The 27,498-nt window shown below is 42.5% G+C and overlaps 1 protein-coding gene across 3 annotated transcripts; it reads right to left on the minus strand.

The window, feature by feature from the left end:
- Positions 1–3,122: 3,122 nt before the first annotated feature.
- Positions 3,123–26,290, minus strand: LOC124137319 (sodium/iodide cotransporter-like). 3 transcript variants are annotated; one of them, XM_046503570.2, is made up of 17 exons: positions 26,108–26,284; positions 20,159–20,217; positions 19,404–19,781; positions 18,694–18,759; positions 18,115–18,166; positions 16,881–16,948; positions 15,700–15,854; positions 14,495–14,635; positions 12,944–13,073; positions 10,682–10,770; positions 10,429–10,544; positions 8,396–8,463; positions 7,295–7,381; positions 6,657–6,835; positions 6,258–6,358; positions 4,134–4,240; positions 3,123–3,798 (listed from the first exon to the last, which is right to left on the minus strand). In XM_046503570.2, exons 3-17 carry the CDS (start codon positions 19,767–19,769, stop codon positions 3,772–3,774), a joined length of 1,752 nt encoding a protein of 583 aa, XP_046359526.2. In that variant the 5' UTR covers positions 19,770–19,781; positions 20,159–20,217; positions 26,108–26,284; the 3' UTR covers positions 3,123–3,771. The 3 variants fall into 3 exon arrangements, with proteins under 3 accessions (XP_046359526.2, XP_048258470.1, XP_048258471.1); XM_048402513.1 differs by lacking the exon at positions 20,159–20,217 and having other exon boundaries at positions 26,108–26,283; XM_048402514.1 differs by lacking the exons at positions 6,657–6,835; positions 20,159–20,217 and having other exon boundaries at positions 26,108–26,290.
- Between the last annotated feature and the right edge of the window lie 1,208 nt (positions 26,291–27,498).

The raw sequence follows: 27,498 nt of genomic DNA on the forward strand, positions 1-27,498 counted from the left end.
CAACACGTTTACACCACACAACAAACATGTTTATACCACACAACCAACACATTTACACCACAAAACCAACACGTTTACACCACACAACCAACACGTTTACACCACACAACAAACACGTTTACACCACACAACCAACACGTTTACACCACACAACAAACACGTTTACACCATACAACAAACACGTTTATACCACACAACCAACACATTTACACCACACAACAAACACGTTTACACCACACAACAAACATGTTAATACCACACAACCAACACGTTTACACCACACAACCAACACATTTACACCACACAACAAACATGTTTACACCACACAACAAACACGTTTATACCACACAACCAACACATTTACACCACACAACAAACACGTTTACACCACACAACAAACATGTTAATACCACACAACCAACACGTTTACACCACACAACAAACATGTTTATACCACACAACCAACACGTTTACACCACACAACAAACACGTTTACACCACACAACAAACATGTTTATACCACACAACCAACACATTTACACCACACAACCAACACATTTACACCACACAACAAACATGTTTATACCACACAACCAACACGTTTACACCACACAACCAACACGTCTACACCACACAACCAACACGTTTACACCACACAACAAACACGTTTACACCACACAACCAACACGTCTACACCACACAACCAACACGTCTACACCACACAACCAACACGTTTACACCACACAACAAACATGTTTATACCACACAACCAACACATTTACACCACACAACAAACACGTTTATACCACACAACCAACACATTTACACCACACATCAAACTCGTTTACACCACACAACCAACACGTTTACACCACACAACAAATACGTTTACACCACACAACAAACACGTTTATACCACACAACCAACACATTTACACCACACAACAAACACGTTCAATCCACACAACAAACACGTTTACACCACACAACCAACACGTCTACACCACACAACCAACACGTTTACACCACACAACCAACACGTTTACACCACACAACCAACACGTTTACACCACACAACAAACACGTTTATACCACACAACAAACACGTTTATCCCACACATCAAACACGTTTACACCACTCAACAAACACGTTTACACCGCACAACAAACACGTTCAAACCACACAACAAACACGCTTACACCACACAACAATCACGTTTACACCACACAACAAACATTTTTACATCACACAACAAACACGTTTACACAACACAACAAACACATTTGCACCACAGAGCCAACACGTTTACACAACACAACAAACACGCTTACACCACACAACAATGCGGTTTACCCCATACAACAAACACGTCTACACAACACAACAAACACGTTTACACCACACAATCAACACGTTTACACCACAAAACAAACAAGTCTACAACACACACAAAACACGTCTACATCACACAACAAACACGTCTATACCTCACAACAAACACATTTGCACCAAACAGCCAACATGTTTACGCATTACAACAAACACGTCTAAACGACACAACAAACACATTTACACAACACAACAAACACGTTTACACCACACAATCATCACGTTTACACCACACAACAAACACGTTTACACCACACAACCAACACGTTTACACAAAACAACAAACACGTCTATACCTCACAACAAACACATTTGCACCACACAGCCAACATGTTTACACATTACAACAAACACTCCAAACGACACAACAAACACATTTACACAATACAAGAAACACGTTTACACCACACAATCATCCCGTTTACACCACACAACAAACACGTTTACACCACACAACCAACACGTTTACACCACACAACCAACACGTTTATACCGTTTACACCACACAACCAACACGTTTACACCGATTAAACCAAAAAACCAACACGTTTACTCAACACACAGTACAATCAACGCGTTTACTCAACAGAACCAACACGTTTAACCCACAGAACCAACACGTTTACACCACACAACCAACACGTTTACACCACATTATACACATTTCCATGATGAAGGGGACAACCCTGGTAGAGATGATTACATTCCTGTCACTGTTCCATCTTTGTTGTATCATTCTGATCTCCGAGTGCAGTTTGTACCGACGACTAAACGAAGCTCACTGCCTTTAGTCCTCGGTGTTGTTACCGATTCCAGGCGAATGCTTCCCGTTTATGGTACATGTTTATCTTCTCCATCTTGTGCCACGTGTTTATCTGTACATTTTACCACGTGTTTATCTTTGTATTGTACCACGTGCTTATCTTTATATTGTACCACGTGTTTATCATTATATTGTACCACGTGTTTATCTTTATATTGTACCACGTGTTTATCTTTATATTGTACCACGTGTTTATCTTTATATTGTACATGCTTATCTTTACATTGTACCACGCGTTTATCTGTACATTGTACCACGTGTTTATCTTCACATTGTACCACGTGTTTATCTTCACATTGTACCACGTGTGTATCTTTACGTTATACCACGTGTTTATGTTCACATTGTACCACGTGTTTATCTTTACATTGTACCAGGTGTGTATCTTTACATTATACCACGTGTTTATGTTCACATTGTACCACGTGTTTATCTTTACATTGAACCACGTGTTTATCTGTACATTTTACCACGTGTTTATCTGTACGTTGTACCACATGTTTACCTGTATATTGTATCGCATGTTTGCTCAGTTGCCCAGTCTTTAATTAGTTGTGCCGTTTATTATTTGGAAGAGTATATATGCTTGTGTCATTTGGGTAAAGTATGTAAAATGAAGGGCAGGAACGGTGACCACTTCCAGATCATAAGAATGTCACTGTATGTGCTTACAATAGTTGCATAATTTATCATGTTATCATGTAGTGAAAACAACAGAATGTTATATATTCTCAATATAATATTATTTACAGGTGATATATTTATTTCGTATTTTATTGTTCACCCAACATAATGCCGGACAAGGCGACACTGGCCTTAAGTACAGATTAGATTCACAACTTGCGGACAAAAACACCCATGTAGAATTATTATGTTAACATTTTTTTTATTTCAGAATATTCGCACGAGGTTTGAAAACAAAATGATATTTACAAAGTGGTCAAAAGTAATAAATGTTTTATTTGTGATAACACTTCCTTCTGTAAAGTACAGATTCTCGTACTTTTGGGGGTTGAATCCTGTCCGGGATTCCAGCCCACACTGCCAGGGTGAGGCACTTAATCGCCGACACACAAAGTCAGCGATCCAACCAACTCCGACACCGAGGCTTCCACAAAATTTAGATGTTACATTTATTACTTTCCTTTCATTATGAAAAGTCTCTTTTCAGATCGGTTCCGCCTGCTGATCCATGTCAGGTCCCTCTTTCCTCCGGGCTTGTTGCTACTCCGTGACAGGAAGAGATACGTCGTCATAACGGCCAGCAACACTACGAGGGACATTGCCCATTCAAACCAACGATGAGATCTTATGAACAATAATGAACAATATTCGGGAGGTGGTGGGAAAGGCTGTTACTAGTCTTTCTAAACCGGAATCCAGAATGTGTTTGTGTTTCATATCAACTGCGTTGAGTTGCAATATGTGGTCCAGATCTAAATTTCCTTTGACGGAACATTTAAAAATATCTCGGTTCTCTCCGGATAGTTCTTGAATTGAAATATTTTAATGACGCCATTACTTCAATCCAACGTTGGTTGCCACACTTTGTCTTGGACTAAGCCATTTCCGTACTTGAGTGTGGCTATGGAGAAGGAAACATAGGTTATTACTACTATCGATGTGTGTGGCACACATGTAACATGTAATGAATATGGAGTTATGTCACGTTGGACTGTAATACATCGCTAGGAATCATATCAGGTCATGTGAAGACAAGAAGATACATGTATAAATATGTAGTTGTCATTCAGCTGATCGGTCACGAGTTTTGCTGTATTTACATCCCATTGTTTTCAGATAATACAAAGTAAATAAGATACATGTATCTGAATACATGAAATATTATAATAGTGTCAGTAAGTTAGCTAATCAGATGCAGGTTTTATAATGTCCCCGAGTTCAGGGACTGTCACATACCTCTTTCACGGCAGGCGAATCATCGTGTTTCTTCTGCCAGCACCGGTACAGAGTATTGACGACAGGGGTGATCAGTGCAGGGTCGGTTGACACGGGTTCCCCATGACCTGGAAGACGAGGTAGTTCAGTGATGTTGGTAAAGATCGCTCAGGGTAACTCTGTGTTGTTGGTAAATAGAGCTGTCGTAATTAAGCGATGTTTGCAAATAGTGTTATGAGTCATTGAGTGATATTGGTGAATGGTGATGTGGGTAATTCAGTGATGTTCGCAAATTGCGCTATGTGAATTTCAGTGATGTTGGTAAAAAATACTGTGGGTAATTCAGTGATGTTGGTAAATATCACTGTAGATAATTCAGTGATGTTGGTAAATATCACTGTAGATAATTCAGTGATGTGGGTAAATATCACTGTAGATAATTCAGTGATGTTGGTAAGAAATACTGTGGGTAATTCAGTGATGTTGGTAAATATCACTGTAGATAATTCAGTGATGTTGGTAAATATCACTGTAGATAATTCAGTGATGTAGGTAAATATCACTGTAGATAATTCAGTGATGTTGGTAAAAAATACTGTGGGTAATTCAGTGATGTTGGTAAATATCACTGTAGATAATTCAGTGATGTTGGTAAATATCACTGTAGATAATTCAGTGATGTTGGTAAAAAATACTGTGGGTAATTCAGTGATGTTGGTAAATATCACTGTAGATAATTCAGTGATGTTGGTAAATATCACTGTAGATAATTCAGTGATGTTGGTAAAAAATACTGTGGGTAATTCAGTGATGTTGGTAAATATCACTGTAGATAATTCAGTGATGTTGGTAAATATCACTGTAGATAATTCAGTGATGTGGGTAAATATCACTGTAGATAATTCAGTGATGTTGGTAAATGGCACTGCAGATAATTCAGTGATGTTGGTGAATGGCACTATAGATAATTCAGTGATGTTGGTAAATATCACTGTAGATAATTCAGTGATGTTGGTAAATATCACTGTAGATAATTCAGTGATGTGGGTAAATATCACTGTAGATAATTCAGTGATGTGGGTTAATGGCACTGTAGATAATTCAGTGATGTGGGTAAATATCACTGTAGATAATTCAGTGATGTGGGTAAATATCACTGTAGATAATTCAGTGATGTGGGTAAATGGCACTGTAGATAATTCAGTGATGTTGGTAAATATCACTGTAGATAATTCAGTGATGTTGGTAAATATCACTGTAGATAATTCAGCGATGTGGGTTAATGGCACTGTAGATAATTCAGTGATGTTGGTAAATATCACTGTAGATAATTCAGTGATGTGGGTAAATATCACTGTAGATACTTCAGTGATGTTGGTAAATATCACTGTAGATAATTCAGTGATGTGGGTAAATATCACTGTAGATAATTCAGTGATGTGGGTAAATAATACTGCAGATAATTCAGTGATATTGGTGAATGGCACTGTAGATAATTCAGTGATGTAGGTAAATATCACTGTAGATAATTCAGTGATGTGGGTAAATAATACTGTAGATAATTCAGTGATGTTGGTGAATTGCACTATAGATAATTCAGTGATGTTGGTAAATTTCACTGTAGATAATTCAGTGATGTAGGTAAATAATACTGTAGATAATTCAGTGATGTTGGTAAATATCACTGTAGATAATTCAGCGATGTGGGTTAATGGCACTGTAGATAATTCAGTGATGTTGGTAAATATCACTGTAGATAATTCAGTGATGTCGGTAAATAATACTGTAGATAATTCAGTGATGTGGGTAAATAATCTCGTGGGTAAATCTACGAATGAGGGGAGGATCCGTGAAGGGCGTGTAGGTCGGGGGCTGAAGCCTTCGTATATTATCGGGGTGGGGGAGAGTGGGGTCATTTCTTTCATTTTTAAAAAAGCAAAATAATCAAGTTGTAATAAAATTCAACCATGCCCTTTCCAGTTCAGCCGATGCTCGCACAATGTTTCACAACCGTTTGATAAACCTGACCTCTGAGAGAATCCTATGTGAAAATATTAGAACAGTATTATATATGTTATAACTTTCGTTAAAGGACATCTAAAAGTGCTCCCTGAGATCTTGCGTTTCCAACCACTGATATGGTACCTGTAATGAGACTCACGACCACGCCTAGGATGACGTTGACAAGGGCCCCGGACGCTGTGTAGTACAGGAAAGACATTTGGTAGATGCCGAAGGAGGTGTTCCTGAATCAAACATAACAGATGAACATTTTTTCGATAAACATATAAAGACTATGGAATTATTCCTGAATTCTTCGTTTAGCAGGCCATGTGTGACATGTAGCCATTGAGGTCCCACTCACCCTCAGCAGAGCTTAAAAAGTTGCCACTGCGCATGAAATTCCTGAGCATCAAAAACACCAACAAATCTGAACTCGTAATGCTTTTCTTCTATCTGCATCAGCATACAGCATCACTCCCTTGGTCACTGGATCATATAACTGCAGAACGAGTTATAGATCAAAGACTGTGGTATACCTACTCGTCAGAAGCCACTGTGGGGGGCAAGGTAGTTGTTGTTGGCAAGGTGGAGTTGGTAGCGTTCCAGTTGCAGCCGTGGACAGACAAGTGTGATACTGGCGCGGTGACGCCATTGAAAAATGCTCCAACAGAGATCCACGTCATGAAGACGAGACTGCAGATGTAGCCACACAAAGCCCCCTGCGAGAAAGATACTCTGTTCACAACTGCAGGTGACAGTCCATAAATGTGGCATCATATTCCAGGTACATAGATTGTTTCTGTTCATTGTCATGCATATTGCACGATGTAGTCCATATATGACTACGGCTGCTAACGGTGGGAATACATACATACTTCTGATATACATGGACCTTTTTTCTCTTTAGACATTAAAGACATGTTGTCCAAATTATTCTTGAAAGTCAAGCATGTCGGTGTTTACACCACATACTTATTGATGCACGGGACAGGCTATGCTTCTGATCCGGCGACATAAGTAGCTGAAATATATCACAGACTGGAGGCTCAATAAAAGATTCCTTCTTTCCGTCAAAACTTTCATGACGTCACTCCTTTGTACACTTCATTTGATCCTTTATCTTTATTTACAGAAACAATAGAATGAATCTGATCCTAAACTCGGAAGTTAATCCTCACCCATTTATTGGCTCGAGGGAAGAACATGCCCAGGACGAAGACTCCAAACACAGGTCCGTCGAAGACACTCATGATGATGTAGGAAAGCTGAAAGCACACACGTTAGAGCATCGTCTCAAGTCATCTCACATCTATTCCAATAACAATCGTCTATGAAGCAGTGATGATGTCACAATATTCAGTTCATTCACAAATTGAAAGCAAATGACATTCTCTAATCAATAATACTTTTGTTTGAAAGAAAGGAGTTAGGAAATTAAAACTTGATCACAATTTTAAAGGATGCAGTCAATTCTTTTTAAATTGAAAGGTACTGTACTAAAAAATTGAAATATCCACACACTTTGGCCGGATTTCCTGATTGACAAATTCTTTAGAGAGAGAACATTGAGACAAGTAGATGCTGTTCCTGTGGCTACTGATTGTGCTCCTTCTCCAAGCTGATACGTCTTTCTATTTCTTGTAACGAATCAGATTTGTTACTTCTCTAGTTAAATCAAAGAAAGGACCTAATGCCATAAAACGTTACCCTATGTTTTAGATATATAGATGATCTTATTTCTTTCAACAATGCCAAGATAAACGCGTCTCTTCACCTCATGTAGCCGTGGGAGTTGAGCATCCCAGGAACAACTGAGAAACCTTATTGTGTATCCTGCCAGGATATCAGAGAGTTGCAAAATGATGGCCACCCTTGTACCAATCTTTGCGGCATGAGGATGATTTCAATTTTTATATTGTGAATTTCCCTTTCGTATTGAGTAACATACCGTCAGCCCCAGCTTATGGCGTCTGCATTAGTCAGTACTGTTGTTAAGATACTCCAGAGCATTACGTGTTATTCAAGCTTCATGACACAACGCAGGTTCTAAATCAAGTTTTCAGCATCATTCCAGGAATCTAATGGTGTACATTCAGAAGAAGTTACTAAATGTGACACGTCACTCTCACTCGTCATGACGCGCGACGCTTCCCCGTACTATGACACTGACATGTAGAGGTCACACCTGGCTCATCGGCACTGAATGGATCGGGTGACAGCGATCTACAGCGAGTGACACAGCAGCCGTGTGACCTTAGCAAGGACCATCTCACACTAACCTGTAACATATTCCCAAAGTTGCCGGCGACAAATGCAAGCCCGATACACAACCCCCCACAGAGGGCAGCTGAAACATAAATCAAGTTCACACACGTACATGTACAATAGAAGTTCTACATCAAGCAGTCCATGCACTTCCTTATCATGAATAACTCCACTTATCCTTTGTTTGTGACGTGGGCAGGAGGTCCTAATGTTGCTGCCTCAGTGCTGTCACAAGGCGATAACTGTGTCGTTTCAGAACGATTGTTGCAACTGTTTACATGCATTCTTCATGGATGTTTATATGCATTCGTTTTGCTACAGTTTATATGCATGCTTGCTGATACTGTTCATATGCATGCTTGCTGATAGTTTATATGCACGTTTGCTGCTATTGTTTATACGTATGTTTTACGCATGCTTGGGCAGTGGTGAAATCGTTCGAACGTCACGCCGAAGACCCAGGTTCGATTCTCCACATGGGTTCAATGTGTGAAGACCATTTCTCGAATTAACCACCGTGCTTGTTAAGGAGAATTACTTAAAGCGGAGTAAAACTATTCTCACTCACTCACTTTTTGCATGCTTGCTGGTACTGTTTATATGAATGCATGCTGCGAGTGTTTATATGCATGCGTGCTGCTACTGTTTATATGCATGCTTGCTGGTGCTTTTTATATGCATGCTTGCGGGTACTGTTTATATGCATGCTTGCTGCTACTTTTTATATGCATGTTTGCCGCTACTGCTGCTACTGCTGCTACTGTTTATATGCATGTTTGCTGCTACTGTTTATATGCATGTTTGCTGCTACTGTTTATATGCATGTTTGCTGCTACTGTTTATATGCATAATTGCTGGTACTGTTCTTATGCAGGCTTGCTCCTACTGTTTATATGCATGCTTGTTGCTGCTGCTTATATGCATGCTTGCTGGTACTGTTTATATGCATGCTTGCTACTACTGTTTATATGCATGCTTGCCGGTACTGTTTATATGCATGCTTGCTGCTACTGTTTATATGCATTCTTGCTGCTACTGCTGCTACTGTTTATATGCATGTTTGCTGCTACTGTTTATATGCGTGCCTACTGCTACTGTTTATATGCATGCTTGCTGGTATTGTTTATATGCATGCTTGCTGGTATTGTTTATATGCATGCTTGCAGCTACTGTTTATATGCATGCTTTCTGCTACCTGTTTATATGCATGCTTGGTGCTACCTGTTTCAACTTGCGTACTTGTTTCTACCGTGTACATGTGTACGTGTTGCTGTTGTGGATACGATCATTTGTTGATGTTGTTGCTATATTTACAAACGTATACGTAGGAGTGAAAGACTATTTATAAGCTCACTGTTTCATGTAAAATATATCATAAAAAATGATACAATGTTCATACACAACATATGACCTACTGGTAATACCATGTTCATATACAACATATGACCTACTGGTCAAACCATGTTCATATACAACATATGACCTACTGGTAATATCATGTTCATATACAACATATGACCTACTGGTAATACCATGTTCATATACAACATATGCCCTACTGGTAATACCATGTTCATACACAACATATGACCTACTGGTAATACCATGTTCATATACAACATATGACCTATTGGTAATACCATGTTCATATACAACATATGACCTACTGGTAATATCTTGTTCATATACAACATATGACCTACTGATAATACCATGTTCATATACAACATATGACCTACTGGTAATATCATGTTCATATACAACATATGACCTACTGGTAATACCATGTTCATATACAACATATGACCTACTGGTAATACCATGTTCATACACAACATATGACCTACTGGTAATACCATGTTCATATACAACATATGACCTATTGGTAATACCATGTTCATATACATCATATGACCTACTGGTAATATCTTGTTCATATACTGGACTACTGGAAGACTATGTTCCTATAAGATAGCACAGATACAATTCCTTCATAGTAACGTCGTGAAGATGCGACCTGTGTAACACACTGCTATATGTTGCCAACCTGACACCTTCGTGATGACGGTCGCCGTGAAGCTGCTGATGTTGAGGGCGCAGTGGGGTCTGATGAAGTCCTGGAGAAGCACCCCGGACAGGGCGTTGATGCCGGAGGACAGGGTGCTGCAACGACAAGACGACGGCGGTCAGGATCAACATCTCGTTAACTGCCAGGGTAAAGACGGGATGTGGAGTAAGGCCACTCTGGGTATGAGTTAATGTACGGAGTGCTGACGTAACGGAATGGCATGATAGTTTACCTGAGACAGCCACTGAAGATGCAGGACAGGAAGATTCCAGGCAGACCAGGCAGGTGCCCCAGGATGTCCATCACGTACAGAGGAACCAGCTGAAACACATGAACAATCCAAGTGAAATGTGTGCTAATAATTGTTCATTGTTTTTCAATTAATCTTTAGACCACAGAAGATCAGGTTGAAGGTGAAATGTAAACAAGATGCATATTCACTTAATCTTATCAGTCAGCCGGCATGTCATGGGTGCATGAACGCACGATACAAGCTTGTCATGACATTGGTTCATGAACAAACGACACTAGCACGTCATGACACTGGTACATGAACAAACGACACTAGCGTGTCATGACATTGGTTCATGAACAAACGACACTAGCGTGTCATGGTATTGGTACACGAACAAACGACACTAGCACGTCATGACACTGGTACATGAACAAACGACACTAGCACGTCATGACACTGGTACATGAACAAACGACACTAGCACGTCATGACACTGGTACATGAACAAACGACACTAGCACGTCATGACACTGGTACATGAACAAACGACACTAGCACGTCATGACACTGGTACATGAACAAACGACACTAGCACGTCATGACACTGGTACATGAACAAACGACACTAGCACGTCATGACACTGGTACATGAACAAACGACACTAGCGTGTCATGACACTGGCACATGAACAAACGACACTAGCACGTCATGACACTGGTACATGAACAAACGACACTAGCGTGTCATGATATTGGTTCATGAACAAACGACACTAGCGTGTCATGATATTGGTTCATGAACAAACGACACTAGCGTGTCATGATATTGGTTCATGAACAAACGACACTAGCGTGTCATGATATTGGTTCATGAACAAACGACACTAGCGTGTCATGATATTGGTTCATGAACAAACGACACTAGCGTGTCACGGTATTGGTTCATGAACAAACGACACTAGCGTGTCATGATATTGGTTCATGAACAAACGACACTAGCGTGTCACGGTATTGGTTCATGAACAAACGACACTAGCGTGTCATGATATTGGTTCATGAACAAACGACACTAGCGTGTCATGATATTGGTTCATGAACAAACAAGACTAGCGTGCCATGATATTGGTTCATGAACAAACGACACTAGCGTGTCATGATATTGGTTCATGAACAAACGACACTAGCGTGTCATGATATTGGTTCATGAACAAACTAGACTAGCGTGTCAAGATATTGGTTCATGAACAAACGACACTAGCGTGTCATGATATTGGTTCATGAACAAACGACACTAGCGTGTCATGATATTGGTTCATGAACAAACGACACTAGCGTGTCATGATATTGGTTCATGAACAAACAAGACTAGCGTGTCAAGATATTGGTTCATGAACAAACAAGATTAGCGTGTCATGACGTCGGTTCATGAACACACATGGCATCTGTTCGTGAATACCTGGTGTATTCTCTGTTATTTCATCGACGTGTTGACTATATCTGGTTTTTTAACTAATATGTTTAGCCATCGCTGCACATTAGCAAAATAAGACCTCGACGATGCATTTTGTTTCCCTGCAGTAAAGCGAAACATAATCATTCAACCACAAAGTTGTCATGGAAATGGTCCATGGTGTCCTAGCACCTGTGTATAATAGTGTGGGGTTTTACGTATCAAGTTTGTATAAATTCAGTTATTATCCAGTTGGAAACACACAATCATCGTATTTCTGAACGCTTTTTTTCAAATATACGCAAATGAGATCACCAAGTAGGAACTACTTGTAGCCCTATACCTCGAGGCAGTCTCTGCTCGGTAAATGCAAACACTGTGTACATTCACAATATGTTTAAATGGGTCTTTCCAGATGTTATACAGACAAACACGACTGCGAATAAGTTTCCACCATATGATTAACCTAATATATTGGGAGGTTCACTCCAATAGTGTATTCATGCGCTGTTTTTGAAGTGACTTCACCGAGTGAAAAGTAGGAGGTCAACCTAAGTGTTTTGAAATTTGAGGAAGTCTACCTGCATAATATATACCTCTTATTTAAGATGGAACCGACAGCTTCAATCCAATATGCATCAGTTCATGTCAATAGTTCGAGTGACAAGACATTTGGCGATGCCAAATTAAGTCGAAGAAGTAAAACCAAATTAAACAGTTAACATTGATGACGCCCAGGGCTTTCTGACCATTCCTCATCTGATACACATCAGCTAACAGGGGAGTACAGAAGCGTTATACGTCCTCACCTCGTCTGTTTCGCCGATCAGGTTTAACTGTAGTGGGTCACATCCCTCGTAGAAAGCGAACAGAAGCACTCCGATCATGCAACACAGACTGACGACAACAGCCAGCCCCAGGCCGTTCAGCCACATTGCACTATAAATATACAACACAGACTGACGACAACAGCCACATTGCACTATAAATATACAACACACACTGACGACAACAGCCACATTTCACTGTAAATATACAACACAGACTGACGACAACAGCCACATTTCACTGTAAATATACAACACAGACTGACGACAACAGCCACATTTCACTGTAAATATACAACACAGACTGACGACAACAGCCACATTTCAATGTAAATATACAACACAGAATGACGACAACACACACATTGCACTATAAATATACAACACAGACTGACGACAACAGCCACATTTCAATGTAAATATACAACACAGAATGACGACAACAGCCACATTTCACTATAAATATATTACACAGAATGACCACAAAAGCCACATTGCACTGTAAATATATTACACAGAATGACGACAACAGCCACATTGCACTGTAAATATATTACACAGAATGACGACCATATATTCATGTTTGCATGTTACCTAATAAACATGTTACCGAAAATACATCTTTATGGTATCTTTTACACGTGTTTACTTGTTGCCGTATATATATGTTACTTGTTATCATATATACACGTTTACGTGTTGCCTTACGTGCGACTAACGGGATCGGGTGGTCAGGCTCGCTGACGTGGTTGATGCATGTCGTCGTATCCCTATTGCGTAGCCCGCTCACGTTGTCAATCACTGGATTGACCACATAGGCCGGACTCCCCGTAGTAGCGGGCAATGATTGACCATATTGGCAGGACTCTCCGTAGTAGCGGGCAATGATTGACCACATAGGCCGGACTCCCCGTAGTAGCAGGCAATGATTGACCACATTTGTCGGACTTCCCGTAGTAGCAGGCAATGATTGACCACATTGGTCGGATTTCCCGTAGTAGCAGGCAATGATTGACCACATTGGCCGGACTTCCCGTAGTAGCAGGCAATGATAAACCACACTGGTCGGATTTCCCGTAGTAGCAGGCAATGATTGACCACATTGGTCTGACTCCCCGTAGTAGCAGGCAATGATTGACTACATTGGTCGGACTTCCCGTAGTAGCAGGCAATGATTGACCCATTGGCCGGACTCCCCGTAGTAGCAGGCAGTGATTGACCACATTGGTCGGACTCCCCGTAGTAGCAGGCACTGATTGACCACATTGATCCTACTCCGTTTTTTAGGAGGAATGATTGACCACATTGGCCGGACTCCCCGTAATAGGAGGCAGTGTGAAGCAGTGTGAAGCAGTGTGAAGCAGTGTGAAGCAGAGTCTTCTTGTCCTCCACCCCAGAGATGCTCCCGCAGGACATCAAGTCACGCAATACCTATTCCCCCTTCTCTCTCGTTTTGGGTCCAAACATCTCCCGTACCAGACTACTAAAACATACGTTTAATTCCCTTTGGACTATCAACAGTTTATGTCCTACATTTGTGCTTTCCTGAGTGAAGGGCAGGCAAACACACGCTGTATCTGGCACTGGTTCACAGAGTAGTAGGCCATCCACGTGATGCCTCCACCGACCACCACCGACCAGAAGGACAGGCGGGTGCGGGGGTCAACGGTGAATCTGCAACAACAGCAAGAGTTCGTGCAGGTTTGAAGGGAATCGTTCAAGAAACATACATTCTGACTAATGAAAAATGGAATATATTTGGAACATGTTACTTCACAGCTCATGATTTAAATTTAACTACTAGTGGTTGCCAAGACGCATACAGGGGATGGCTCTATTGTTGACAATAACTTTAGTCAGTTATTCAATTCTGGGCCCAAATATCGCGAATAACCTGCTACCTATTGGGATCACAACTTTACAATCACTGTGGATGCTCGCAAGGTAAGTGCCAAAAAACAGGGGCAAGTAGGTGAGACGAACTTGCCAAATGTCTAGCAGACTGGGTTAACTCAGTGCGTGATGTATACATCGGTAGAATGGACAAATTGAACAAAATATACAGAATTGGAATAAATCCGTTCTGTCCCAGCCAACTGTCATCCACAGTCTGGCTATTGTACATGACAAGCTTGTGGTTGTTCCCACTGAGAAGGCCTTGCATAGCATAAGCGTTATACGTAAGCATCACTACTTTTTTAACGCTTGGTAAAATAAATTGGTACAAATAATACAACATATAAGGCGGGGGTGTTAACTGGGCGTAGCATCTGCTGACACCACGTATCACGAAATCATGGCTTTGTCCATTCTTAATGTGTATTGGAATGCCAAGATTCATAAAACCCTAACCCTAACCCTAACCCTAACCCTGACCCTGACCCTAACCCTAACCCTAACCTAACCCTAACCCTGACCCTGACCCTGACCCTGACCCTAACCCTAACCCTAACCCTAACCCTAACCCTAACCCGGACCCTAACCCTAACCCTAACCCTAACCCTGACCCTAATCCTAACCCTAACCCTAACCCTGACCCTGACCCTGACCCTGACCCTAACATCCGTACACAGAGAGCTATATTTGCTTGATCCAGCACATGCACCATCCAATTAGGGAAGAATAATTATTTTTAGTGAATCGAAAACCTCTATTTGGAAGTTGTGTACTACGGCGGCTGTTGTTCTGAAGGAATATCTACTTGGTTCTGAACACTTAGAAATCACCGGATTATTTACTCTTGGAAGTTTATCCTGGAGTGTTCCGAGGCAATCTCCCACGCCCTTCCGAATCCTCCAATGACGATCGACCCTTGTATCACAACAGACAGAAGGCCGACCAGGATGATGACTGCCTGGAAACTGTCGGTCCACAGAACAGCCTTCATCCCTCCCTGAAACACACACACTACTTACTGATGGAGGCTGCACACGTCACACCAGTGTCACTGATGAGTGCAAGCGAAAGTGTTTTGTTTGTTTGTTTGTTTTTTGTTATTTAGCGCCGCCCTCAGCAGTATTCCAGCTATATGACGGCGGTCTGTAAATAATCGAGTCTGGACCAGACAATCCTGTGATTGACAAAATGAGCATCGATTCACGCAATTGGGATACAATGACATGCATCAACCAAGTCAACGAGCCTGACCACTCGATCCCCGTTAGTGGCCTCTTACAACAAGTATAGTCACCTTTTACGGCAAGCATCTGTTGCTGAAGATCTATTCTACCCCGGATATTCACGGGTCTAGCGGAAGTGAAAGTGTAAACACACATACAGTTGACATGAAGAAATGGCTGGTAAACAAATGTTCATTGCCATGGTTACGTAAGAACATGCTCTCATGTACTGTCCCCCGTTCCAACAGTCCCTGATGCTAGTCTATACTCTTGTTAGATGCATTGCCCCGCACCCAAGGAAGACTCTGACCCGGCACCAGACACGTGTCTTCAACCGATGTCGCCTTCAACAGCTCTCCCATTACAGGCAACCGTAACAGGATCCGCTCATCTGGAATTCGAATTCCAAACCATAATCCTCATTATCAGAACCAGGATTTTGTTCTTTAGATATTAAGCCTTTTCCTGCACGTGTAACTAATACTTGTGTTATAACAGAAAATTAAACGGACAACATAACTCCTACAGACACTAAAGTAGCATGAACGTACTCACAAAGAGTATGGTTTTACGCCGCGTTTAGCAATATTCCAGGAATATCACGGATGGGAACACCAAAAATGGGCTTCACACATTGTCCCAATGTGGGGAATCGAACCCGGGTTTTCAGTATGGCCACACGAACATTCACGTGCATACACACATTCACGTACATACATTTATTATATATGCATGCGTACCAACGCATACATACCTATCAATACATGTGCACACGTACACGTGCATGCGGCGTATCTTACCACTGACGTGTAGAGCGTGACCAGGACCCCTACAGACAATATTGACACCCACATGTCCAAACCTGAAACTGAAATAGATGATGAGGATGAAATGGAGATTTTACGTGCGCTTTCCGACATTATGCGTATTTCTCACTAAAAAGTAATCGCAGGAATATGAATATTTGCATATTATTGCTGACAATGGAGACGGTATGAGCTATCAGTTGGGATGGAGACGGTAGAAGTTATCAATTGAAATAGAGACGGTATGAGTTATCAATTGAAATAGAGACGGTATGAGTTATCATTTGAGATGGAGACGGTATGAGTTATCAATTGAGATGGAGACGGTATGAGTTATCAATTGAGATGGCGACGGTATGAGTTATCAATTGAGATGGCGACGGTATGAGTTATCAATTGAGATGGAGACGGTATGAGTTATCAATTGAGATGGAGACGGTATGAGTTATCAATTGAGATGGCGACGGTATGAGTTATCAATTGAGATGGAGACGGTATGAGCTATCAGTTGAGATGGAGACGGTATGAGTCATAAATTGAGAGAGATACGGTATGAGTTATCAGTTGAGATGGCGACGGTATGAGTCATAAATTGAGAGAGATACGGTATGAGCTATCAGTTGAGATGGAGACGGTATGAGTTATCAATTGAAATAGAGACGGTATGAGTTATCAATTGAGATGGCGACGGTATGAGCTATCAGTTGAGATGGAGACGGTATGAGTTATCAATTGAGATAGAGACGGTATGAGTTATCAATTGAGATGGCGACGGTATGAGCTATCAGTTGAGATGGAGACGGTATGAGTTATCAATTGAGATGGAGACGGTATGAGTTATCAATTGAGATGGAGACGGTATGAGCTATCAATTGAGATGGAGACGGTATGAGTTATCAATTGAAATAGAGACGGAATAAGTTATCAATTGAGATGGAGACGGTATGAGCTATCAATTGAGATGGAGACGGTATGAGTTATCAATTGAAATAGAGACGGAATAAGTTATCAATTGAGATGGAGACGGTATGAGTTATCAATTGAAATAGAGACGGAATAAGTTATCAATTGAGATGGCGACGGTATGAGTTATCAATTGAAATAGAGACGGTATGAGTAATCAATTGAGATGGCGACGGTATGAGTTATCATTTGAGATGGAGACGGTATGAGTTATCAATTGAGATAGAGAGTGTCTCTCTCTTCTCTCATAATCATGGCTACTCACATGTCTTCAACGCAAGTGACGGAGCGTAGAGAACAGTCCCTAAATAGAATATCTGAAAATAAAGTTAAACATATATTCGCCAACATTTGTCAACGCTATCCTCACTCCAGGGATCTTTCGAAACTACAAGCAGTGGATTTGGGAACGATAATGTGATAATCTGGGGGGTGGGGTGGGTGGGTGGGGGTGGGGTTATTGGTCCCCCCATAAATAGTTATGCTTCAAACCGTTTGTAAAATATCACCCACACCCACACCCACACCCACCCCACACCCACCCCACACCCACACCCACACCCACACCCACACCCACCCCACACCCACACCCACACCCACCCAACACCCACCCCACACCCACCCCACACCCAACCCACACCCACCCCACACCTACACCCACACCCACACCCACCTCCTCCCTTCCGAGTATCAAATGGCTGGCCCCTTTAGGTACTACATGAAACCTGAACACGGTATATGCTCTGCTTTCACGTGTTACCATCAACACGAAATGCCATCAAATACATGCATGACAAGTCAGCAAGGTCAGCTATTAATGTAACGTTCAGTAATCACAACTTACTGTTTGAAACAACCAGCAGAAAGACACCAGTAGTCTCATAGCCGCCCCAAATCGCATTTCTATGTACTGAAACGGAAACAATTCACCTTCTTCGTCAAGAACATCCACCCCAGGAAATGCAGCACAGATCTGATTGATATTCATCTTTAGATAACAGCCCACTACTCTACTATAACAGCAGTGGAGTGAGTGAGTGATTATCGTTAACGTCGAATCAGCAATCTTGCAGCTATTGGCGGCGACGTAGCAATGGTTAGAATACATGACCTCACTGATCTGTTAAAATAAAAGTGTCAATTGGACGGACTGAAAGTAGTTCCGGCATTAAGCCATTTCACTTGATATAGTATCGTTTAAATATTTTAGATAGATATACTATTTAATTACAACATGAATCATGAAAAAAACATAATTGGTAATTTTTTGGTCTACCACACTGTACCGAAATATTGCATGTGTTTACAGGCTGACGTCGCATGGCAGAGTTCTGCTGTGCTGCGTCAGGCGATACATACTTACGGTGGTTTGCAAATTGTATGGATGGCGAGTGCTACCGGAAGGCCAGGTCGTGCTTAACCTTTTCGCGAACACCTGGTGTCATTGGTCCATTCATATAATAGCCACAGCTATTTTCCCTTTACGCCAAGTGGAATCTGTTTTGGCAGACAATCTATGCTGGTTATTCTCTTGCACTGACGGTTGATATTTACCTCGTAAGCGCTTGTGATACCAAGGTTGTGAAGGACAGGGTTGAAGACATGCGCCGAGCCCGCTACTGCGACCATCATGCCCAGGGCCAACCACCAGAACATGGTGTTATAGTTGTAGATTTCAGCTGGTAATCCTAGTAAGGTCAAGGCGGAAATGAACGTGACAACCAGGGACAAGGTTACCGGAAGCACGCCCATACTTCTTCCGGCGACAAGGAATTCTGACGGGTCATCACTTTTCCTGCTCTTTATGGCGAATACCAATCCTATACCAAGTGCACAGATGAGAGATGCTCCACACACAAAGAAATCCGCCATGCCCAGAGTTCTGGCATCACCGGAATGGATGCTGTAGGTGGACGCCATGCTGTATCCCTCCTAAACAAATCATACAAAAAAAGTGAGTGAATTTAGTTTTCAGCGTTTGTTTTTTGTTAGGCTCCAAACAGGATAGCAATGCTCTCTTGGGATTACCGGTACCCGTTACACCGACGACTTCTACGAAAAAGAAGAATACGACGTGTTATTTACAACAAAATCTAGCATAAAGTCTTTGAGAGACATTTAGAAGTTGGAGTACTAAGTAAGGATAAGGTATATGGATCAACAACTTCTTTATTACAATTAGGAGCGACGTTTCGGTGTAGGTTCTAACACCGTTATCAAACAAATGATATACAGAGTATGGTTGACAAGTATATATACAGGATAGGAGGCAGTGTTTACACAGTTGAGTAGGGTTAAGATGCAGTTACACTGGAGTGGAGAAGTCTGTTATGTACACGGACGGGTAAAACATGTTGGCCGGTGAAGCCTGTAATATAAACAAAAGGATGAAGCCAGTAATATAAACAACAAATGGATTATGACTGATTTGAGTCTTTGATGGGTGGATGGTACGTAATCTAAAATATCTTTTTAACGTGGAGTTTACACGATATGCGGCTTTTCCATAACTGTATGAGTGAGTGAGTTACTAGTTAACGTCACATCGGCAGCATCTCAGTCATATAGTGACGTATAACGGTATAACGGCAAATATTAACGTCCATACGTTTTCCATGAGTCTGTAGTCTTGACATGACGATATCGTTATAATCACCTTTCAGTGATCGGCCAATTGATCCATGACTATCACTTGTACTTGCCGCAGATATATTTATCACTTCGGAAATCTCTCCTGTCACGTTGATCGTGTCGGCCATTTTGACGTCCTGGCTTGATGTGACTGTATCACGACGAACATCACTGTCACTACTGAGGTAGTTCTCAACAGACATTCCTCATGATGCATTCGTTACCTTTCGCCCCTTTCCGTAACCTTCAAGAAGACTCGTACCCCTATCAAGTAATGTGCGAAAATACGACAAACCAATCAAAATGCGCGTATGACTTCAAGTTCTTCGGTCAAGGAATCCCTCAAGAATAATAACTGATTTTTGCACATGTCTTGCATCTAAAATATACCTAAGATACAGTTAAATGTGTTCAGTCATACTGTATAATACCGCATGTCCCGATGTGCTTTAAACTACATCTGAAATATATATAATATGCGGAAAAATATACGTGAATCATTAAACAACGAGTTGCAACTCTTTTAGCTATACCCCTTTGCGTTTAGACGGAAGCCGGTCGCCAAAATGGCTACGAGAGGGACACAAGTCGCTATTGGGCTTGTTCCGGGATAACACGAATTGGTCACGAATGCTCATTTAAGAAACTCAACGTATACATTTGGACCCAGCATTTTCCCTTTTTGCTACACGAACAAGCCTGTAACTCGCCTGTAACTAGCCTGCATGTGGATGTCGGTTCTAAAGACCAAGTGTTGCTACAGAAACACATAAAGACTGAACGCGTGTTACATGCACACGTTAAAGGTACAATAGCTAAAAACAAACGGCATTTCATGAGTAATCGTGTCATTGTTGCGGTATTCAGACGGTCGTGACGAGATATTCTGGTTGTAGGCTCTCGGGATGTTCGACTGCGAGGTGCGTGGGGTATGTTCCCAATCACCAGAGCGCTGGTTCAAAACGTTGTGTCCTACTTCGTTAATTAGTCTTACAGATGCCAGAAGTCAAGTAGAGCACGTGTTAACCCCCTTGGTGCTAGCAGTACACGTAGAGCACATGTTGACCCCCTTGGTGCTAGCAGTACATGTAGAGCACGTGTAAACCCCCTTGGTGCTAGCAGTACATGTAGAGCACGTGTTAACCCCCTTGGTGCTAGCAGTACATGTAGAGCACGTGTGAACCCTCTTGGTACTAGCAGTGCATCTAGAGCACGTGTTAACCCTCTTGGTGCTAGCAGTACATGTAGAGCACGTGTTAACCCCCTTTGTGCTAGCAGTACATGTAGAGCACGTGTGAACCCCCTTGGTGCTAGCAGTACATGTAGAGCACGTGTGAACCCCCTTCGTGCTAGCAGTACATGTAGAACACGTGTTAACCCCCTTGATGCTGGTAGTACATGTAGAACAAGTGTTAACCCCCTTGATACTGGTTGTTCATGTAGAACACGTGTTACCCCCTTGATGCTGGTTGTTCATGTAGAGCACGTGTTAACCCCCTTGATGACGGTAGTACATGTAGTACACGTCTTAATTTAACCCCCTTGATACTAGTAGTACATGTAGAGCATGTGTTAACCCCCTTGATGCTAGCAGTACATTTTGAGCACGTGCTAACCCCCTTGATGCCGGTAGTACATGTAGAGCACGTGTTAACCCCCTTCATGTCAGTAGTACATGTAGAACACGTCTTAACCCCCTTCATGCAGGTAGTACATGTAGAGCACGTGTTAACCCCCTTGATGCCGGCAGTACATGTAAAGCACGTGTTAACCCCCTTGATGCTAGCAGTACATGAAGAGCACGTGTTAACCCCCTTGATGCCGGTAGTACATGTAGAACACGTGTTAACCCCCTTCATGTCGGTAGTACATGTAGAACACGTGTTAACCCCCTTGATGCCGGTTGTACATATAGAACACGTCTTAACCCCCTTGATGCTAGCAGTACATGTAGAACACGTCTTAACCCCCTTGATGCCGGTAGTACATGTAGAGCACGTCTTAACCCCCTTGATGCCGGTAGTACATGTAGAGCACGTCTTAACCCCCTTGATGCCGGTAGTACATGTAGAGCACGTGTTAACCCCCTTCATGTCGGTAGTACATGTAGAGCACGTCTTACCCCCCTTGATGCCGGTAGTACATGTAGAGCACGTCTTAACCCCCTTGATGCCGGTAGTACATGTAGAGCACTTGTTAACCCCCTTCATGTCGGTAGTACATGTAGAACACTTGTTAACCCCCTTGATGCCGGTAGTACATGTAGAGCACGTGTTAACCCCCTTGATGCCAGTAGTTCATGTAGAGCACGTGTTAACCCCCTTGATGCCAGTAGTACATGTAGAGCACGCCTTAACCCCTTTGATGCCGGTTGTACATATAGAGCACGTGTTAACCATCTTGATGCTGGTTGTTCATGTAGAACACGTGTTACCCCCTTGATGCTGGTTTTTTATGTAGAGCACGTGTTAACCCCCTTGATACTGGTTGTTCATGTAGAACACGTGTTAACCCCCTTGATGCTGGTTGTTCATGTAGAGCACGTGTTAACCCCCTTGATACTGGTTGTTCATGTAGAACACGTGTTAACCCCCTTGATGATGGTTGTTCATGTAGAACACGTGTTAACCCCCTTGATGCTGGTAGTACATGTAGAACAAGTGTTAACCCCCTTGATACTGGTTGTTCATGTAGAACACGTGTTACCCCCTTGATGCTGGTTGTTCATGTAGAACACGTGTTAACCCCCTTGATGCTGGTAGTACATGTAGAACACATGTTTACCCCTTTGATGCTGGTGATACATGTAGAAGATGTGTTAACCCCCTTGATGCTAGTGGACCATGCATTTTCCCTTTTTCTTACACGAACATGTTTTTCCTCCCCTTGTTGTTACTTCAAGCTGGTAGTACATGTACTTTTTCCTTTCCATTAACCCTTCAACTGTTTACATGTTTACAAGTTAGGCTGTTGCCAGACCAATGATCATTATACGGGATTCCCACCAAAGTCCTAGCCAGGCATCTTCACAGGGCTAGCCAGTGTTGCACGCCCGGAGATCAGGGCAAGCCAGTGTTGCGCGCCCGGAGATCAGGGCTAGCCAGTGTTGCACGCCCGGAGATCAGGTCAAGCCAGTGTTGCTAGCCCGGAGATCAGGTCAAGCCAGTGTTGCGCGCCCGGAGATCAGGGCTAGCCAGTGTTGCACGTCCGGCGATCAGGGCAAGCCAGTGTTGCGAGCCCGGAGATCAGGGCTAGCCAGTGTTGCGCGCCCGGAGATCAGGGCTAGCCAGTGTTGAACGCCCGGAGATCAGGGCTAGCCATTGTTGAACGCCCGGAGATCAGGGCTAGCCAGTGTTGAACGTGCGGAGATCAGGGCTAGCCAGTGTTGCGCGCCCGGAGATCAGGGCTAGCCAGTGTAGAACGCCCGGAGATCAGGCACAGCAAACGAAATTTCATCATGTATCATGCAAATGAAACAGGAGCAATGGGGTTTAACGTCGCGTCCAAGATTATTGTACTTATAATGCGACGTGCATGTACATGTATGAGTGTGTGTCTGCTTGTACTTGTCCGCACTAATGCCGGTTTTATAGTGCTATCCCATTGAGATACCATGCGGCAGTTTAACATGAATACCCTACTCAGACACGGAAAACTGACTCCGAGCCGACCAGTTCTTGTTTTAGCACCTTATTGCTGAGCGCCAGATAGAGTGACAACAAGTACCATCTTTTACCGTCTTTCAGTGGATCTCTCCGGGCGGACGCTCTGCCATTAGACCACGGAGGCGGTCCCAGATGGAGTGACAACAAGTACCATCTTTTACCGTCTTTCAGGGGATCTCTCCGGGCGGACGCTCTGCCATTAGACCACGGAGGCGGTCCCAGATGGAGTGACAACAAGTACCATCTTTTACCGTCTTTCAGGGGATCTCTCCGGGCGGACGCTCTGCCATTAGACCACGGAGGCGGTCCCAGATGGAGTGACAACAAGTACCATCTTTTACCGTCTTTCAGTGGACCTCTCCGGGCGGACGCTCTGCCATTAGACCACGAAGGCGGTCCCAGATAGAGTGACAACAAGTACCATCTTTTACCGTCTTTCAGTGGATCTCTCCGGGCGGACGCTCTGCCATTAGACCACGGAGGCGGTCCCAGATAGAGTGACAACAAGTACCATCTTTTACCGTCTTTCAGTGGATCTCTCCGGGCGGACGCTCTGCCATTAGACCACGGAGGCGGTCCCAGATAGAGTGACAACAAGTACCATCTTTTACCGTCTTTCAGTGGATCTCTCCGGGCGGACGCTCTGCCATTAGACCACGGAGGCGGATTTATGCGAACGGTAAATCATATTCGAAATCATCAACAACTACCAGTTTAGCTTAATACAAAGATCGTCACGATATGGCTGAAATATTGCCGATGTGACGTTAAAGGGGAAGTGTACACGCAAAAATCACTTTCTTTCTTTTTCTAAACAAAACGCAATTTTAGAACTAGTTAGTATCTGTGTTTGAAAATATAAACTCATTTTTTCACAGTGAAAGTAGGAAGCTCACAATAGTGTGAAAATGATATGCCGTTTTGAGGCCTTCGTTCTACGAGCTAAACAGGCCTGAGTTATCCCCCTTAGATTATGACGTAATTGGTGCCAATTCAACTGGGTCCTGTCTATTCTCAACGCAAAAGATATCAAGTACCAGTTTGCGGTAAAACAACATGACCTACGACACACTACGGCGCAGTGGTGACTCAGCATAACAATATGCTGGCTGGCATCTGAGACGTTAGAATCACACACCTGTACCTACACCACATGAAGCGGCTCTAACATAGCATGATGACGTCATAATGTTAATCAATTGGCACCAATGACGTCATATTGCAAGGGGCATAAGCCATGGTGTTTTGGCTATGAAAATAGAACACTTGGTAAATGTGTAAAAATATCAATCGTTTTAATGCAAAACATATGTTATTTAATTGTGATATTTATATATTTTTGTCCATGACACTACTAGGTTGACTCTTTTAATGTGGAAAAAGTACAAGAAAAATAGGTTCATGTCCGTGTGAACTTGGCCTTTAAGCTTTAACTCACTCACTCACTCAATACAAAGAGAGGATTCATATATTATGCAAACAAATACTCTGCTTATTGAAAATCACATAAATGATGATATTCATTGTATTTTCCGAATCACCCCCACACGATTAAGATATCGTAAAAGAAAATGTCTTCATGACAGTGCTTAATATTTGGGTTCCTACTGTTGTGATGCCTTTAAAAGTAAAGCCCGATGGTGTCCTCATTCACTGGATGAGATACCAAAGGTACTTGGCATGGCTACTTGGATGTCCGCTTTGTCCATCATGCCTCAGTGGCAACACATACAGCTAGCAGAACCTCCTTGAATTAAATAGCAATGTACCTTATTGACATCAAAACCCACCCCTCGTCACACGTCTCAATCAAGCAGTGTGAAAAAATACCACCGAAAGCCCGTCCCCCTGAGGAAATTGACCCCGATCATACATGCATATTACCAATACCTCTTGAATCCATGGGGCCACACACATATATTGTTCACAAATATTAAAAACCGATGGAATATTTACACTTACTTGCGAGGTTATTTCCGTGAGTCGAAGTCCTGACTGCAACTTCTTGTGTGATGTTACCTCAGACGGTGTCGCACATGTGCATGACTTAGAACCTGAAGGTGAAGGTCAAGCGGAAAAGCACCACAAACTGCAGGTACGTTGATTGTGTGACATATGTTAGTGTACGAGTTACACGCCTCTGTATGTCAGTGTACGAGTGACACGCCTTTGTATGTTAGTGTACGAGTGACACACCTTTGTATGTCAGTGTACGAGTGACACGCCTTTGTATGTCAGTGTACGAGTGACACGCCTCTATATGTCAGAGTACAAGTGACACGCCTCTGTATGTTAGTGTACGAGTGACACGCCTTTGTATGTTAGTGTACGAGTGACACGTCTCTTTATGTTAGTGTACAAGTGACACGTCTCTTTATGTTAGTGTACAAGTGACACGCCTCTGTATGTTAGTGTACAAGTGACACGTCTCTTTATGTAAGTGTACGAGTGACACGCCTCTGTATGTTAGTGTACGAGTGACACGCCTCTGTATGTTAGTGTACAAGTGACACGTCTCTATATGTAAGTGAACACGTGACACGCCTCTGTATGTGAGTGTACAAGTGACACGCCTCTGTATGTTAGTGTACACGTGACACGCCTCTATATGTGAATGTACAAGTGACACGCCTCTGTATGTTAGTGTACAAGTGACACGCCTCTGTATGTTGGGGTTCAAGTGACACGCCTATGTATGTTAGTGTACAAGTGACACGCCTCTATATGTTAGTGTACAAGTGACACGCCTCTGTATGTTGGTGTACAAGTGACACGCCTCTATATGTAAGTGTACAAGTGACACGCCTCTATATGTAAGTGTACAACTGACACGCCTCTGTATGTTAGTGTACAAGTGACACGCCTCTATATGTTAGTGTACAAGTGACACGCCTCTGTATGTTGATGTACAAGTGACACGCCTCTATATGTAAGTGTACAAGTGACACGCCTCTATATGTTAGTGTACAAGTGACACGCCTCTGTATGTTAGAGTACAAGTGACACGTCTCTATATTTTAGTGTACAAGTGACACTTCTCTGTATGTTAGTGTACAAGTGACACGCCTCTATATGTCAGTGTACAAGTGACACGCCTCTATATGTTAGTGTACAAGTGACACGCCTCTGTATGCTGCTGTACAACTGACACGCCTCTATAAGTATATGTACCAGTGACACGCCTCTGTATGTTGGTGTACAACTGACACGCCTCTATATGTAAGTGTACAAGTGACACGCCTCTGTATGTTAGTGTACAAGTGACACGCCTCTGTATGTTGGTGTACACTGACACGTCTCTATATGTAAGTGTACAAGTGACACTTTTCTGTATGTTAGTGTACAAGTGACAC

This window comes from Haliotis rufescens, unplaced genomic scaffold (assembly GCF_023055435.1).
Source record: "Haliotis rufescens isolate VD_foot unplaced genomic scaffold, xgHalRufe1.0.p SCAF_26, whole genome shotgun sequence".
NCBI classification, from domain to species: domain Eukaryota; kingdom Metazoa; phylum Mollusca; class Gastropoda; order Lepetellida; family Haliotidae; genus Haliotis; species Haliotis rufescens.

What these genes read in the sequence shown, in the direction of transcription:
- LOC124137319 (XM_046503570.2), bottom strand. Translation starts at nt 19,769, where the DNA reads ATGGCGTCCACCTACAGCATCCATTCCGGTGATGCCAGAACTCTGGGC. An exon ending in TGATCGGCGAAACAGACGAG is followed by an intron (nt 10,771 to 12,943) that starts GTGAGGACGTAT and finishes CATGTGTTTCAG; the next exon opens with CTGGTTCCTCTGTACGTGAT. An exon ending in CCCACAGTGGCTTCTGACGA is followed by an intron (nt 6,359 to 6,656) that starts GTAGGTATACCA and finishes TGTTTGATTCAG; the next exon opens with GAACACCTCCTTCGGCATCT.